The 18,853-nt window shown below is 37.7% G+C and overlaps 1 protein-coding gene across 12 annotated transcripts in view; it reads right to left on the bottom strand.

The window, feature by feature from the left end:
- The window catches only part of Fas1 (fasciclin 1 Fas1 domain-containing), a 380,082-nt gene that overhangs the window by 95,922 nt on the left and 265,307 nt on the right, over nt 1–18,853 (bottom strand). For 10 of the 12 annotated variants that reach the window (XR_015547032.1, XR_015547034.1, XR_015547033.1 and 7 more), the window contains exon 8: nt 7,144–7,152. The exons of the other annotated variants lie outside the window; for them this stretch is intronic. Coding sequence is in view for 7 of the 10 variants with exons in the window: in XM_087412180.1 (XP_087268306.1) it covers nt 7,144–7,152 (9 nt within the window). In the remaining 3 variants the exon portion in view is untranslated. The remainder of the gene's footprint in view (nt 1–7,143; nt 7,153–18,853) is intronic. 12 annotated transcript variants of the gene reach the window in all.

Genomic DNA, 18,853 nt, shown 5'->3' with positions numbered 1-18,853 from the left:
TTCCCCTTTAACCTCCATTTAACTTTAGTACGCCAGTTCCGAAAAATTCACTTGTTTGTCTACACAAATAAAGAGGCGTCTATAAACGATAATCTTCACGATCTTATCGATTGCAAAAAAAAAAAAAGAGAGGAAAGAGAAGCCCGGACGTTCAGAGATCCGAAAAGCGCCGGGAGGGTCGAATTCAATCTTCATCAGGAAAGCCATTACAACCGCGGGGAACGAAATTCCACTCGTAAATCCTTTATCGTCGCCGCAACGTCGGACGGAGAAGATCCTCCCTAAATCCCACTCGATCTCGCGTTAGAAATCCGAACTCGATATATCACGGTAGCCTTCGTACATTATTAGACAGGCTCGAGGTCAGTAGCGGTTTGGCGGTTACATCGATTTGCGGGATCTAATCGCTCGCTCGCTCGCGACGTCTCTTATCAAACCGTCAGAGTAACGTCGTAACGCACCGCGTCGTAACGTCAGACCGAAAATTTACGCACCGCGTTTGTAGTCGCGGTAAAGGTAACGGACGAGCGTTTAAGTCTACTTTTAAGAGTCTCGTAAAAGCCGCCCACAAACACGCGATTCTTTGCCGAGCACGTAATTCTCTACTAGTCAGCCGAATGACTGTATTATAGTTTGATAGTCACAGTTACGTTCGTGGAATACACTTAAATTGCATCTTGCGACGAGCGGCGTCGGGACGCGTTTTACGACGTTGCGTCCTCCCGTGCGTCGCGATTCTCCCAGGAACTTTTCGTTTTATCGCAAACGAAAAGTTTGAGGTGAAAAAATTTCTATTTTGACTATCTTGAAGGTGCATCTCTGAGATCGAAGGGTCGTCGAATTAATCGAAACTCACGCAACTCATATAAACTATTTTACTATCGAGAAAATAATCTCGAAAGAAATAACGATGTGACTATGAGATTTTTTTTTTATTAATACATTTGCAAAAAATTTGCATTTAGCATTATTAGTATTATAGCACTAAGATTTGCTTTAATCGAAAATATATTTATTTCTATTAATTGATTTATTAACACCTGTAATGCATTCAAGTCTATGACGTGATATTTAGCAGCAAATGAAAAGCTGTTAGATAATGAAGAAATAGTTGGACGTCCGATAAAACGAGGATTTAGCGATTTATATGGCGTTTTAATATCGGAAGTGAGTAATGCGTCACGCCTTGTCGGCTTTCCGTAGGATAAAAATAGCCTTTTAAAGCTCGGGGATGCGTTTATGTCAGCGCTTGCGTTTTCCAGATTATTAACGCGTCATTAGTGTCGGTGTACATTGTTCCGAGCGACATAGGAAACATGCATTTACGATAAAAACGACCGCGAGCTCTGGGTTGGCCATGTGATTGATCGTGAATAAAGTTATTAATGACACAACCGATTGTCAAACGTTTACGTCACCAAAACGCGTTATTCTGTTTAACAAGCATCCAGATTTAATTGCGCGTTTGCACTGCTATTCGTACAAATTTCAATTTTGGCCAAAATCACCGCGAGAATCTCAAACGCTTTCTGTCTCGCTCTCATCGAATCAGAATAATGACAAAAATAAAATATCCAGTCACCTGACAATAAAGTTAATACAAGCTGCGTGACTTTTTTGCTTGATTTTATATGGGGATACGCGATCGCGTATTGAAACACGAATAATTGCGTGAACTATTGTCTGCGATATTTAAAAAGTTCCGGCAGATATCATCGCGATTCCGTTTGCGTCACGGAAAGGCAGAGAGAAAACGGCCCCGGAACTCCTCGCGAACTTTCTTCGGCCAGACGCCTTTCTTTCGAGATAAAGCCACTGTCGACACGCGGCTGCAAGAAGGCAACGGCGCTTGCATTCCCTCTCTCGATGAGGTACGATTCTCTCGAGGCAGGACGCTGAAATTTACGGCGCTTGTTTGGCGCGAGGCGAGCGAGCGAGCGAGTTCTCGTCTTCGTCTTCCGTAGCGAATGAAAGCGCGCGAAAGAAAGACGGAAAGAAAGGGGTGAGCGAGCTTTTCGCGGACTTTTTTCGTCGCGGCATATTTCATTTCCCCGAGACTTCCCGTTTCTTTTCCGCGCGGCGCGTCGGAACTCGGGCTTCCTTTCCTTAGGATTGTAAATAGCGAACGACCGCGCTGAGTAATGAATCCAGAAAGATCCTTGTTTCGGGTGGCAGACAATCACTCAACTCCGAAACAAGGGAAACTTTAGAAATCTTGAAACACGCGAATGCGGGAGTGTCCGCGGTCGCTGAGCGAGAATCTTGGATGCTGCGAATCCGCTCGGCGAAGCGTTTGAAAGTAAAGCTTCATCTAAAACAACAATTTTATCTTTATAATACTCGTATCGCATTAGTGATTACGTCATTGTTGCCAGGTTGGGGGATTTTTCTAAATTTCGAGTTTTTTTTGGGAGACTTTTTGAGAGGAAAATACAAAGATATGTCCAAATAATGGCTAAAATATTTTAAAAAATCGCATAAGGATAACTTTCGACCTGGATTTCTTGACCAATCAAAAAGGAACTAGAGTAGCTTCTTTCTGATTGGTCAATAGACACAGACTCAAATCGCTAGTGTGACACGGCCATAAAGTCCATTCTTTTTTTTCCTTTCTACGACTATTCAATAAAAGATTGAGACTCTATCGACGAGAATTATTGACATGCAAGTGTCGTGTATACATATCCGTGTATGTACGCGTGTGTATCTGTATATGTATTTTATGCATTCAGACTATGTCCTCGTTAACGCATATAACGCATACACATAACAATCTATCAGGCATGCGTTTCTACGATGAGACTAACAATAAATTGGACATTGTCTCTGCGAGGCTCGCAGCGTGCGAGTGCAATCAAGTGCGGGGAGCGATTTTCTCCCTTTGGATCTTTGGTCGAGGATCGGTTAAGGGTTGGTTCAGTACATTTCGGGGTGATCAACCGGGAGAGTATTACCGTGATCGATTGTATAATGCAACGTCCATAATGTCCGCTTTTATCAGTTAGTTGTATGCATCGGATAGAAAAATTTTTCTCTACGAGAGATAAACTATTTATAGTTTAATTATAATCTCGAACATTATCCGATGTTCGTACTTTGCGTTGTAACAAAAATGTTAGATTATTAAAAATAGAACGGCCATCATAATTTATATGGAATGTTGTATAAAGTAGCGTGTTTTTTTTTTATATTACGAATTAATGAACGTGCGATCGATATCTGCATAATGAAAATTTTATTTAATACATTTGCTTACTGTTTTCCGACAGCAAATATGTCACACTGAAAAAAAATTTATGAAATATATACAATATATATTTAATATATATACAATATATATTTTGCAATAATATTAAGTAAACATTTATTTATAGTAAGTAAATACTTATTCAATAAAGAGATGATAGTTAGATCAAATTAATGGTTCTTATATCAAATTTGTGTACATTTTTAGTAAATATTTACTTATAAATATTCAAACAAACATTTATTAAAATTTAGCATTTTTCAATGTAATAATTAAGTTACGAGATTGAAATTCTATCAAAATAATTGCAATTATTTACAGATTAAAATTTAAACGTTATTTTTTGACCTTTAATTAATTCATCAAAAACCTTGTTAATAACGATTCGAAATTATTACTTTTTTAAAATAGTTATTACTTTTCGGCTTTTTGCATTTGTGATTTTCGAAGAGTAATCTTTTCAACATTTTTTTGTCTAATAAACAATAACACACGTAAATGTGTTTTGTTTCAATTAGATATCGTTGAGAAATGCCCATCAAAATCGCGTTGCGTCATCGTTCTCGTACTCATTACTTTCGCATTTTGCTCACGTTCTAAAACTGGTACACGAGTGACCCGCAGCGCGAACATTAACCCAAGTTATTAGTCCACCAAGCTGCACGTAAAAAGGTCACGATTGAACATTGTCCGCGCGTAATTTCAGCTTGCCGCATTGCGAAGTCGGTCAAATTCGAATCTTGGCTCATCGACAAAATCGAAGTCTCATTTTTAGACAAAAAAACCCTTAATCCATTAATAATGAAATGTCTATAATCTATTATATAAATTGAAATTATATTTTTAATGAAATTTTGGAGTCGATTATGACATGAGGTGATAAAAATTTCTTGCTTTTATATTAACTTATAATTTTATTCGCTCAGATTTATGCCGAAGGAAATGAATTCTGAAAAATTCTGTAAAAATTTATAAAAAGCATACATCGAAAAATTTGACAATTTGAAATTGTGGAGAGAAAGCTTATTTAATGTTTTGAAAAAATAATCTTTCTCAATTATATTTCCTCCCCTTGAGATATTTTATTTTAGAATTTCGATTTCAATCGAATCTTTATTTCTGGAGATTCCAAGATCGATTACAAATTAAAAAAAAAATTAATAATTAAATATTCATATACGAATGTCTATCAAAATCTTAACATTTCTGCTAAAAAAAAAACTTTGCTTCTCCAGCAGTAAATTTTCCTGAAGAAGCTTCTGACAAGAGCCTCATTAGAATGCACAGAAGCCAAGGGTTCAACGACCCGATTTCCTGAATCGTTAATCGATCGACGTCTGTTTTGCGCTATAAAAAAGAGGGAGAAGGAAGAGGCCCGCTTTGATTTGCATCGTAAATAGCGGCAGGTAAACAGTCCCGTGGAAAAGGGCCTCAAAAATCGCGCTGGATGGCGTACAGCGGTGTCGTGCAAAAAAAAAGGAGGGTAAAAAATACACGGATTTTTTTTATACCGGGCGCGTCAAGCGTGAGGTAGGGCGAAGGTGTGTATGTGGGTCGAGGGTGAGCGGAAGGGTGGAAAGGGTGCTGAAAAAGAGAGGCAATAGGACGCATAAAAAACACCGACTACAAAATGCAAAGTCAGCGGCATTTTTCTACGCTCGCGAGCGGGCGCGCGCATTGCGCGTTTCTTCTCTTCTCTTTCTTCTGAGATCGCGTGCTCGTTCTTTGCAACGCACACGCGCGTGCTGAAGCTTTATATTACCAAAGTAGCGCATTCCTTTTATCTGTGCTGAAATGCCGACGACCTTCCTATTGACTATTTCGACCGCCATTTCGATTTGGTTGTCTGTAGTTCGATAAGCGCTTAATGTATTATTGATGTAGGGTAGGGTAACTCGGGTATAATACGTCGCACCTATCAAAACTTAATTTATTAAGTATTATTTACTATGTTAATAACTTTGTACTGTCTACTATTGTGAAAAAAATATTAGAAATCCAAAATATTTATATTTCGTATTAAAAAATGATTTTTTAAACCTTTGCATTTTTGTCGTATATCCCAGGGGTGGGATATATGGCTACTCATAGGGGAAAGGGGGATATGTACGGTTCAGGAAAAATTTACAAATAATGCATATAAATAAGACGTAAAATGACACAGTAACTTATAAAATATATAGTTTATATAGTTTTATTAAGGAATAAAAATGATAAATATGTGTATGAAGTACTAAATAATAATTAAAATCTTCCTACATGTATTACAAGTGTTATGACATGAGGGACATATTTCATGTGATGCGTTTATTACATTTAGTGCATTGAATTCAATCTGCGCACTTTGTATGCTTTGGGCATAAATCCCACCCGCTAAAAATGCCGCATATCCCAAACAAGTGGGATATACAAGACAACAAACTAAAACAAAGAATACAAGAGTACTTGTATTTTGTCATACAACATGCTTAACTATTCCTCTATGTATCACGAAATAACCACTAAGCTTTTTGCACGTCCTACAGTAATCATTTTATGTAGATTATAATTTACGATGGTGCTACTTAACACAGTGACAAATCGATTCAACTTACTCAATAATCTCATTAATATTAACAATAAGAAACTGAAATCGTAACACTATACTAACATAAAGGCAACGTAACAGAGTAATTGCGGGAAAATTAGCCCCACTCCTATTTTTTCTGACTTCTGCGGTGAAAATCCCAGCGCGACGTATTTGCCGGAGTTACCCTACAGTTAGTAGGTCGAAAATGGAGGACTGTGCGCTACTTCGGTATACAGAGCTTCAGCGCGTGCATCAGCGTGCACGACGTTTGCACGCGCCCGCCTCTCTTCTTGTTCTTCGTCTCGCTCGTGCTGCTCTACTTGCGCGTATGGTGCACGACGGACGCGGAAAAGGCGCGCGTTAAAGCTCTCACGGTGGTTTGCAGTTTGCAGTAGCTTGGCGACGTCGTGTAATGCGCGCCAATGTCTGTGTTTATGGACGACGTTGCACGCGAAACGCGGATCGATGGAACGTGAAGGTATATATTGCTGCCTCTTTTTTCCGCGAGATACGCGGCAAAAAGTTCAGCGTCATCTTCCCTCTTCCGAGGGATGAGTATAGCTTTTCGTACGACGCGAGCTAAAATAGGAGGATCCGAAACTCCGGGAGCAACGTTCTCCACTTCTTTGTGAGTAAATACTTCCTTCGTTACATCGAGCCTGAAAAACGTTTCGCGCGAACAAGATCAGACATCGGCACGCAATGAAGATAACGACAATGAGCGAGAAAATATGGCGGCGCATGAGAAGAGGCATATGAAAAAATGAAACTATCAAAGAGACGTGAAATGCTCATGGAGACAGAGAGAGAAAGAGAAATAGAGAAATATCAAAAGAGACAGACAACGAAAAGGGTGATGGAAGGAAAGCAGAAAATAGAAATAGAATGTATTGCGAAAAATGAAGAGATCGAAAATGATGAATTGTGTGTGAGCGTGTGGATGATGTATGTAATGTGTATATGTATGTATCACCACAAAGTAACGAATATAAAAAGGCTTGAAATTCGTATCTTTTTATTTCACCTTTATCCGCATTCATCCACATTTCAATTAACATACAGAATGTTTTTTTAAAAAAATATGTAAAATGCATTCTCTTCGTATGGATTTTAAAAAGAGTCAGAGGGAGCTCTTTGATGCGCAGATGCACGAAGATTTATTACGATCATGAATCCGCGAGTCTAATACGGGAACTTTCGAGAGACATTCTGTACAATTATGGTGACACATTGATGTGACGGCGATCCGAATGAATGTTTCAGAGCGGTAGAAAGAGAGATAAAGGCGGTAATAGAGAGTCTAGAGAAAAAGGCGGTGGCGAATTACCTTGAAGGACTGCACAGAGAAACCGGAAACCAGGGTCGGTCCATAACATAAGAAGCGAACAGAAAACAGAAAAAGGTAAACTTGTAATTAGGTCGTTCGCTGTAAGAGACACTGTAAGCATGTCATTTCCTGCCGAGAGGGTGGGCTGGTTGTGAGAGAGCTGGAGCGCGGGGGCGAGGGTGAATAGAGTCTTATCGTGTCTTTCTGGTTGATCGATGGATCCAACGTGTGCTACCGGGTGCTGGAAGAACTTATGTTACAGGATGACACGAATGTCGCATAATGCATTAAATCTACTCGAAAAAATACGAGCTCCACACTTTAACGCTCCAACATTCAATCGCATTACGAGCGGCCAATTTTATAAAATGTTTTAATGAAATTATGTAACCTTTCGTAATCATCCTGTAAATTAGAAGGAAATGTAAGTCGTTCTATATACAAAAGTATCAGGCTTTATAATCGAGAGAAATTTTGATTTAATTTCTGACGAAACGCTTAAAATAAAATTCAACAGGAAAATTTCGAGATGGAAGAATTCAAATTTGTCAAATTGGTCAATTACTTGAATTGCGATGTAACGTGATTATTATTGATAATCGAAGATTCGTCGCTTTCAACAGATGAATTTTATTGTTAGCACTGCGGCGAGTGATGCGCCGATGTTAACTTATTATTAAACGGACTAGCCAATTAACTCGCAACACGTTTCCCACGTATATGACGTGCAAATATTTACCACACAATTTCTCTCAGTTACACGGCCGCAAGTACCGGCGTAATTTCGGATAAACGCGCGCGACTAGATCGTCAGACATTGTCGTTACCGTATTACTCGGTAACGATTACGTCATACGATTCAGCCGAAACACGAACACGACAAACTCGTCGCTAATTAGCGATTGTCGGGGGTTAATTATGCCGGTACGATACACCGTCGCATATTTCCACAGTTTACGCGAGAGATTCCTGCAATTCAGCTGCTGGCTCGACAAAAATGTAGAAAGGAAAAGAGAATATGTCGAGCATGGCCTCTGCACAATAGGCACAGGAATTTTAAGTAATTATATCGATTAAATTGATTTTGGCAATCGTAAAAGAAACGAATGCAATCGCGTAATCTGTGGAGTGCGAAATATGAGTATAAGGAGAGCAGTATCGATGATAGTATACTGTAAAGTGCGATCTCTGCAGATGTTTGAGTACCAATCGTAAGACGTATCTTCAGATGTTTTACGACTCCCATAAAATCATATCGCAAGTCAAGTTGCGCAGTCTGCTGCAGTGATAATAAAATACAGACGAGGTTTATATATTGAATATGAGTAGGCAAATGACGGTCTTGTTTCACTGCTGAAGGAATAAGTATCGTGTACGCGATTGCCTGAACTTTAAGTGATCCCGAAAAATTCCTACTTCTATAAAGTCGATTCATAGTCGATTCTTATTTACACGAAAAGAATAAGATTTTATTGAAGTATTCAAAAATTTAACTAAATACAGATCTGAAAATAAATTTTATTGGACTATCAAGATAATTATGTACGATATTTAAACTGATTACTAGAATATCAAAATTTTTCACAGTATCCTACATAATTATTTTAATAAAATTAGTTGAACAAAATTATTTTGTAAATCTGTATTTACTTAAATTTTTAGATACCGTAACAAAATTGTTCTTTTAGTAAAATTGTTTTAAATACGATTTGAAATATCAAAAATCAATAACAGAAGCATTAGCTTAAAATATTAAGACACTCTTGAAATAAAACTTGACCATAAATACCGCGACCTAAATTTTATTTAATCTTTAAGTAAGTGGGAAGATGTTCAGAACATCTAAAAAAAATTTGTATTTTCTAATTATACTTCTTAATAATCTATATAGAGTTAAATTGATATTGTTTTTATCCTTATTAATTAATAAATCGGAATGTAAAAATGAACTTTGAGATTTCTAGGCAATATTTCTTATTTTTCTTTTACAGAAAAAGATTTTTTAAATCATTATATGTATCATACGTACTATACCCACCTATCTATTAAAAGATTAAAAGCTCTTTCCTAATTACATGTTATGATTAATGCAGTCGGTGGATGCGAAACGTTTAAAACGCGTTCAGGAACGGGTCGACCCCGACTGACGTCGACGGCGCGGAATTACACGTCGACTTCTAATTTCTGCCGAAGACAGAATTCGCACCGGCCGTCATATCGGTCGGCACGCAAAATTCCGCTCGAGTGAGCGGCTGTCTATTTTGGTCGCGACGAACCGATAATTAATTACGACACGAGGACCCGGAAAACGTGAAAATGTCAACTCGGTCGGTCGGCTGCGCCGCGATTGTCATAGCCGCGCGTAGACACGTTCTCGGGCTGCGCGCATCTCGCGTGTCAGATGCATTCGTACACTGCATATAATATGCACACACAGGATATGTCCTGGTTTAACTTTTCAAGGGAATTACGCGTGAAACGCGCCACGGCGACGTGGTGTTATCCCATTTGAAATGCGAGAAGGTTCTCGGAGATGCGTTGCTACTCAGTGATTCCTCTACACAGTGTTTATCCACTGGAGGCTGGTAATGCAGAAGTGAGTAAAGGTTTCCAGAATTTGAGTGTTAAAGCATTGAAGATGTACATGTCTGTCGGATCTCTTATTGTTTTTCGATTAAAAAAAATTAAGACGATCCTTTGATGAGATTTTTATCACTTGTAATTCGTAATTTCTGATAGAATGTTTTTTGTCGAATAAAAATTTTCACGTGAAAATCCAAAATAGCTTGTCCCGGGTTCACTACATGACGTACTACAAAATTAATTTTACTATTTCTGTCAACGTGATTTTAATCTCGATTCAACTAATTCTTCTATTTTTTTTCTAGTTACAAGAATTAGAAAAAGATGAAAAATATGTTAAACTGAGATAAACTTAATCTACATTGATAGAAACGAGCAAGTAAAATAATGCAAGTGTTCTACAAATAAAGTGTAACTCTTTTATTGTGTACTGATGAAGACTCAAACCGAAACATTCAGATATAATTTTGTTAAAATGTTCTAAAGAAAATACGTATCAATTTCTGCATTGACTTCTAGTGCTTTAGTTTTTAATATTAAAATTTGTGCCGCTTCCTGCAGGCATTTTCACGCGCTTCATTTTCATTCGGTACGTTATTTTTTATGCTAATGAACAGTCAATTAGCGGACAATTCACGAATGTCGATTTTCGTTTCTCATATCGATCGACTACCATCGTTTGGCTTTAATTTCCTCTCTTGTTGTGAAATGACATGGGACATAGGCACGTGCGCGATACATTTGACCGATGTAATTCGATTTCGTGGTTGGGTTAAACAATAATACGTTAAAGGATACGCTTGTTGTATCAAATGCGTGACGATTTTTATGTTATTTTTTTTTGTCTCTCATCGGAGACAGTTACATCGAAAAGTATGTAGAATCGATGGCCCTTGTTGACCACGTCAAAATACCATTCTGAAATTTCGAACAAATATTTTGCCATTTTTTTCCGAAAGAGGGTAAAAAAAACGTAAAACATTCTCCACTGCACGTGAAATCAATATTTTCTTCGTTTTCGCGATGTAACATGATTTTTGTTCACTTTGTGTCAACAGATTTTTTGTTACATGTTTGCGCGTAGTAACGGGTTATCTAAAAAGTTTGCGTAACATGATAAAACCTTTACCGCGTCGATTATTCAATTTTTTTTTTGCACTACGTCGTCGGCATTAGTCGGAACGGAATCACAAATTCAGGACGCAATCTCGGATGTATAAGGGAAACAGTGGCGGCGGGAAACAGACGCTTAAAAAAATACGCGGCACTTAATGCGACGGCACGTGCATTTTAATCCGCGATGTGACCGAATCAAATAATAACCGCGCGACGAGAATCGTTTACGCTCACACCTGACTGTCATCAAACCCGATCAATTTTCCATTACTTTCCCTCTCATCGATAACGTTTTGCAGTCCCATTTCGACGATTGTCGGCTTCATTCGCGAAAATCTCTCGTGCCGCGCGCTGAGATGTATTGCCTGGATTTTTTATTACTCTCACGCTCACACGCAGGATGCATTTTATGGGCGCATTAATTTCTTTTTATCGCCATTGACGAAATATGCGATCCATTACGTGCTTGCTCATTGATCCCCGCATTTATTAGTCTTAATTCCACGGCACCATATTTTACTCGCGGAAAAAGAATAAATGTTCGCAATTTTATTACAGATATAATTATTTTCCTTTCTCACGAAGATTAGAAAAAGTTCATTCCGCGAGAACTTACAAAAAGCGTGCATAAAGAAACTTTGAATAATTTCGCGTGCGTTTTACAATCTCGAAAAGTGGATGCAGCAAATAAAACTAGTTCCCGTTTTATTGTATCATTATTTTAATATCTCATGTTCAATGTGTTATGCCGTTTATTTGCCACCTTCATTACCGCGCGCGGAGCACAAACAATCGCAATTTTCTTTTGTAGAAAATTATATACACGCCTCTCGCACGGAGATTAGGGAAATAATCCCGCGATTCAAAAGAACCGGTTCCACCGTGCGGAATAATTTCACGTTATCACGCGTGCTTTACTCGATCTCAGATGGGGGATATGAAATTGCACGTAGGATTATCGGGCGAGTACACGTCCGTTCAGCGAATTTTCCGCGCGATCGTGCTGAGACTGCGAGTTCCCGGAGAATTTATACTCGGTGAGTGACCCGAAGCGGCTGCGCGAGATCCCGAATACATTCGTGTCTTCCTGTCGATTCTTTATTATTCGCAGGACCGAAGAAACCGCGACTTTCTTGGCGAATTTTGCGACCGGGAAATCCGACAGCTGCGCGACCCACTTTCGCAACAATGACAATTTGACGAGCTGGCGGGGCGTCACCGGAATGAAACACTTAACGGAATGCAATGTCCGACATGACGAATCGATAATGCCATCGGCTAGAGTGTCACGACATAGACTTGGCGATTGTTGCAACGGAAGATTTCCGCGAATGCGAAATGCAGGCAGGATTATGTTCGCACGAATATTGATTATTTCGACGGTTGTCGAGGAACGAAGGATCCGGAAATTGATGGATGAGAACGTGACCATTCGCAAGTCTCCTCGCGATATCTTCAATTCTTTTAGATATGCAAAAATCCACCAATTGTGTCTGTCAAGACTGCATTTTTCTCCTTCGAATTTCTTTTCCAATTCGGGTGTTAAGTACTTATCGTAATAAAATTCTTCTCATGACTTATGTCATTATGTTTTTTTAAATCGGTAAGGTAAATGTCCCAGTAGCCGGACATTTAAGCGTAAGTTGTTATAAATAATACAATTTATAATATAAATATTTGTATTCATTTGAAAATTCAAGATTTAAGCAAGGAACAATTATTTGAATCCACTTATAACAATTATTAATTAAAATATTGTTATAAGTGAATTCAAATAACTAACTCTTGAGTATTCAAATGAATACAAATATTTATATTAAAAATCTTCTAATCCGGATTAATATTTAAATTAATATTAGTCTCAAATACGCTTTTTAAAGCGTAATATTATAATTTAATTGTAATCTTTAAATGCAATTAAATAATATAATAACAGTAATAAAAGAAGCATTTGAGTTTAATAATAATAAATTTTGTGTAAATATCCGGACATATATAAGTACGTGTCTGGTCACTGGAACGTTTACCTTATGCCTGCTTTAAAAGAATAATTTTTCACGGCACATTTTACGAGGGAGGTATGTAAGTTTCTCTTTACTCAATAAAAAGTTTTTTTTTCGGTATGCACGGATCGAATCTACCTCATTCTTAATTCTCACTCCCTTTCTCTATCCTCGACGATGTTGAAGCCCGTAGCGTTATCACGTAGCTTTTGCTCAATGGTTACACTCGCTTGCTGCAAACTAAACTGATCCCATGCGCTAACTGTGTGCGCAACCAAGGGAGCGCAATAATTCAATGAGCAAGTACGGGTACCTGAGTCTCATCGTGAACGAACAAGTAGGCCGTTTTGAAGTGGCTCGTTGTACTGGAAGACCATAATGAAAACGCCCGCACATACTCCATCGCGACGATGAAATCTTTAACCGCCAAATTAACGCTGCGAGGCAGGCGCAATGCGCACATACGTTACGACGTGTCACAAGAGAGGTAGCTATATGACTTCCTCGTTAGGAAGCGAATGAAAAAAAAAATTAAGAGGATCTGTAAATCAATGATTATATTATTTCCTAAATAAATAAATATAATATCGCTCGAATGTTTGCACCGCAAAATAATATATCGTAGTAATGACCAATAAACGAGCACAATAAGGTGTTTGAATTATAAATTATTTAATATGCGTATGTTGAAAATATTGTATAATATAAACGTTTCGATTCACAGAGTTTTCATCAGTATAATAATCGTAAAAATTCAACCTTCCATTCTGGCGTGTAAAAATGTAATTGATTATATGAGAAATGATTATATTATTTCCTACGTGATTTTTTATTTTTCTGGTTTCTTATTTGGCTCTTATATGGTTATTTAAATGCTTTTTCTCTCTCTCTCTCTCTCTCTCTCATTGCTTTTCTGTCATGTCACTTGCTGTTTTCGTTTCTCTTTTGCTTGTTTATTTTATCACTCTTGTTTATTTTATTTTATTTTATTTTATTCACCTTCGTGTAATATTTTTTTCTAAATTCCTGCACTATTTGTTTATTAGTTTTCTCATTTTGCATTTTCAAGCTTGATTGTTTTTATCATTCATTCTGTGTGTTCTTAGGATGCTTGCTCTAGAATAATACATTTTTTATCTCACTCTCTTTCTCTTTCTTTCTTTAATAAAACTCCTAGCTATTACTAACATTATCTCTGAAATTTTTAGATTTTAGAACACATTGATTTTCTCAAGCCTTAAAAATTTATTATTTGCCAACTTTGAAACGTCAAAATTTTGTTAGATTTTGGAAGTCAGAAATTCGTACTTCTAAATATTTATAAAATTTCTCAAAGTTTGAATCCTTCATTCGTTGATTGACGGATCTCTATAAATTCGATATCCCAACGAGATCGTATACAGACGGATTCTCTCTCGCATTTCGGCCTGAAATATTCGGATATCCTGGAAGATGCGACTTCGGCACATTGGTTGCCGAATATAGTACATCGAGTACGGCACTTTTGCGAACGAAACCGATTTGGGCGTCTCGTTTCATTTCAATTTTTCGACGGAAGAATTTTACTTCTGCACACGAAGAGGATTGGATAACGCTGTTGGAAGATTACAGTCGTGATGAAGAGGTGCAAAGGCAATCGGCTCGAGGAAGAAGGCGGTCGTAAACGATCACAGTGGCCGCAGGTCGAAGCGGCTCGGATGTCGTGAGACTGGAATTATTTTGCATAATTTCCGATTAATGTCTCGTCCTGAGGAATTACAGTTACTAAGCTCCTTCACCCCCTGTGGAATTTCGTCGACTGCCTCTCGCGAACGCCACGCTACCGAGCTTTCCGCGGCATCGTTCCCATTCTCTTAAAGGAGAATTCCGTTCCGCGCCAAATCCTTAAAGGATCTCTCCTCTTCGAACCGGTGCTGGTAATCTCAAAGTGTTTAGCGAGCTTTTCGCCTGCGTTTACAACGTGATTCCCTTTGTTTAGCTGCACAAGGAAATGAAATTATTTGTAACGCCGAAGTTCTGTGTGATCTTAAAGTCTTGGAGAACGTTTTCGTCATGCTGAAAGCTCGCAGAGGCGTCTCGTATCGACGAAGTCATTTTCTTACATTTTAATTATCGCGAGAGTATTTAAATCCAATAGCGTTGATAGTAAATAATAAATGCATACAATAAAAATCTGTCTAATAAAGTTTAATATAGATTATTAATTAGATATGACGATTAATAAAAATAATATGTTAAACATGTAAGAGAAATCCTATATTTAGTCAAAGTGTATCTTAGTGTTTAAATATTTTTATGTGAATTTATATACATATCTGATTTTGCAAACTGCGCTTCGAAATTTTTTTTGTTTTATTAAATTGAAAAGCAATAATTTTTTATGCTACTAAGCATAAAAAGATCTTCAGAATGTTAGTAATCTAGATAGTAACGAGAATCATAAATTTGCGAATAATTTATTCAAGACCGGAAAAGATTTCGGCGCGAATCAAATTGCAGGATCAAATATGTATATAATTCACAAAAATATTTAAGCACTAAAATCCATTTCGACCGAAAACAGAATTCTTTCTCTTGTTAGATTTCTAGTTTTATCGCTCTTATAACTTCTACTTATAATAATACCACAGAATTTTTGTCTTTAAAGAAGAGACATTTCGCAGGATCGAGGAATCCAAGAGTTTCCATAATCATTCCACGTGCCGATCGCATTTTTATACCGTAAGTATGCTGGAAAAAAAGAGAAAGAGAGAGAGAGAGAGAGAGAGATGCTTAGCGTGCGTTCGAATGGTTAAAGTTGTATCTTCGCCTAGCGAAAGCTTTCAGTCTCGTCCTCGAGGGAGAGCTACGGCGACCGCGAACACGTCCAACAACGTAAAACTTTCCGACACCTCGCAGCGCGTTTTTCCCTCCTCTGCCTCCGAGGATGGTCTCTCTTTTTCGAGAAACGCGGGGGAGAGCTTAAAGATTTAACACTGGGGAAAAAGTTGTCGACCGAAGCGACCGTGCAGCACGCGTTCATAAACGATCAACTTCGCCGAGCACCGCTTTCCGCGACGCTTTTTTCCATGAGACTTCCGCTGATTTTCCTTTTTCTGCGCGGAAGAAGAGAACTTCGCGGAGCAACATTGGACGCGACTCGTCGCGACGGCTCTCTTACTTTCGCGTCACCGCGGAGGAACGATCACGTCGGGGACGTTTGTATTATTGCGATAGTTATTGCGATAGTTAGACGTTCGGCGGAAACGACACCGTGAGGAAGTATCTTCGACTGCTTTCTCGCATCCAAAGAAACGTTGAACTAAGATTAGAAATATCCGATAGAAAAATTCGTGCTTCTTTTCGACGAACGTTGACTGCATTCAGCAGAAAAAGCAGCTTTGCAATTGTTGTAAGGTTCTTCAATATGATTACACAAAAAAAAATAGTTTGGGCGATTTAGCAAAGCTATAGCTTGCTGCGCGAGTTCAACATCTATAACTAAAAAGATCTTATGATTTAACAAAGAACTTATGTTTGTAAGCAATTATTGTAAATAATATATTCGGCTACAAAATTCTTTGCTACAATGATTACTAATGTAATAAGTTTTCTTTATTATAATAGCAAAAGTATGTACCATTTTACAGTAGTTAGCATCCCAAACAGTTTAACCTCCACATAATATTATATTAAAAAAACATATTTTTAAAATATTTATCTAATATTTTTACATTAAATAAATATTTAACAAATTTGTTTTAAATATTGTGTATATGATTGAGATGTTTTGTTAAAAATGTTGATCTATATGTATAATGGATTTTGATTTTCGTAGAAAGTTATCTTTGCTGTATTAACAGATTCAATTACAACAAATGTGCTTATCTATAATCGTTAATTTTATTCAACTATACAATTTAACACAGAAAAATAGGTATACAATTACGGTTGTAAATTTGCTGAATCAGTGAATTTTTAGTTATTGTTTTAACGAATCTTTTTTTCAATGTAGCTTTTGTTTAGTTTCTTGGATCTAAATATGTAATTATATTAAGAAATCTTAAAACAGTTGCAAAGTTGCTTTTCTGCCGAACGTAATCGTTCAAATGCTATGATAACTAAACGTTTTGCTTTTTTTGTTTTCGCTATATTTATCATTTAAGATTACATTTTTTAGAATCGAGTGTTTTTTGTTAATCTCGTATTAATTAATATAATTCGTTTCGATTTTCTTAAAAATTGAAGCTTACGATAAAATTAATTAATCAATTTTTTAATACAGACGCTTTTTTAATACAGACTGACCTAAAATTTGCATCTTAAAGATACCTTACGATTGGTACTGTGTCAAATATCATTACTCGATAATTCGATATGTACATGCAAGGCGATCGATACTTCATTCTGCTTGATATATCAATATTAATAAAGTAGTTCCGTTATTTGCAGACTGTAAGTTTGAAGTTCCTTTTTCAGGACCTCGAGAAATATCAGTAAACTCTCGCAAGGTTCATTATTTATAGGAAATATTGAAAGGGAACGTTCGTGTGAGAATTGGCTAAAAATAAATTTATAATTAAAGGCTGTCAAGCACGGAACTCCTTTGACGTTTCACTCGAGAAAAAGTAGTCTCGATGTAAGAGAAAGTATAGATAAACCGGTCTGGTGTATTTATAATATTTGCTATAGATAATCGATGTTCCAGACTACCGAGGAGAAATAAACTCTTTGTTACAGCGTGGTGCAGCGTTTCGATTACCTTGTGTGTACGTGTATGTACAAATACGTACGCGCGAAAGAGCGTGTAACTTTCGGGGTGACGTGAACAATGCAAGTTGGGACGTAGAAGGGTTGGGGGGAAGGGGTGGAGGCCGGAGGGGGCTACTCGCAACTCGGCAAAGTACAAGGAGCGAATAGACTCTATGAGCATAAGATGCTTGCCAAAGTAGCAAGGTGAGCAAGTTCGCTGTGTGGATACAGGCGAGAGAAGGGATCGCAACGAGATTCAAAGCGCGAGATAACGCCGGGGTAGAGCACCTCGAATTCTCGACGGTAGGTATAATGTGTGTATATATATATGTATGTATATATATATATATATATATATATATATATATATAATATAATATATGCACGTATATATCCATTATATACAGATGTACTGTTGTATATATGTGACAATCGGTGGCATTATTATTATGAGCGGAAGCGCGGAACGGAAGGACGAACAACCGACTCCGTCTCGCGAGCGAAATATGAAGTGGATGGATAAATGAGATAATAGTATATTCATGTCGCGACCAATGTCGCATGAATCAAGCGTTCGTATATACATATCTGTAAATCAAGCGTATCTGATGAATACGGTAAAATTATTGTAAATAATGTCATACAAATTTGTTTAAAAGCATAATCTCTTGCTTGACTATCCGTTTCATTTATTGCTACAATTTCACGAACATAAATATATTTATTTTTTAATTAGCGATACGCTCTAGAGATCCGCGCCTCCCGTTCCTGCTTCCGGCGATGATGTAGTGGCCGGGACATCGAGATTGTGCGAGTTTCAGTTTGATTCAGTTATCGGATGAACAAAATCGTGTGAAAGAAATAAGTTTGAGAGAGAGAAGCTACTCGGTGGTTCCCAGCGGTTCTGGATGGCTTCCAGCGAACTGGAAAAGGGAAAAACGGAATAGCTTCTTTCTAGTGAACATCCAGATGTCCACACAGGACACTTTGAATCGACGTCTCCGGCATGTAACGGGTACAATTATGTTTAATTATGATCCGGCACGTGTGAGACGTGTTGTCCGCCTTTCACAGAGAAGTGTAAATCAAAAGGCAAGAGAGCACAGTCAAAGATCAAAGACAGGGGAAGTCTGCGGGAAGAGGCGGCGAGAGGTCTGCGGTGTGAGACACACGAGGCGCGTGGTGCAGTGATGGCAGAACATGGAATTCTGTGCTCCCCTACACACCAATCGGCACTTTGTCTTTGCTGTCTTTCATTTATCGAGTTTTCCTGCCTG

This window comes from Acromyrmex echinatior, chromosome 12, assembly GCF_024713525.1.
Source record: "Acromyrmex echinatior isolate Ae372 chromosome 12, ASM2471352v2, whole genome shotgun sequence".
Lineage (NCBI taxonomy): Eukaryota > Metazoa > Arthropoda > Insecta > Hymenoptera > Formicidae > Acromyrmex > Acromyrmex echinatior.
Note: the sequence above shows the minus strand (reverse complement) of the source record. Positions and strands in the feature narration are given on the sequence as shown.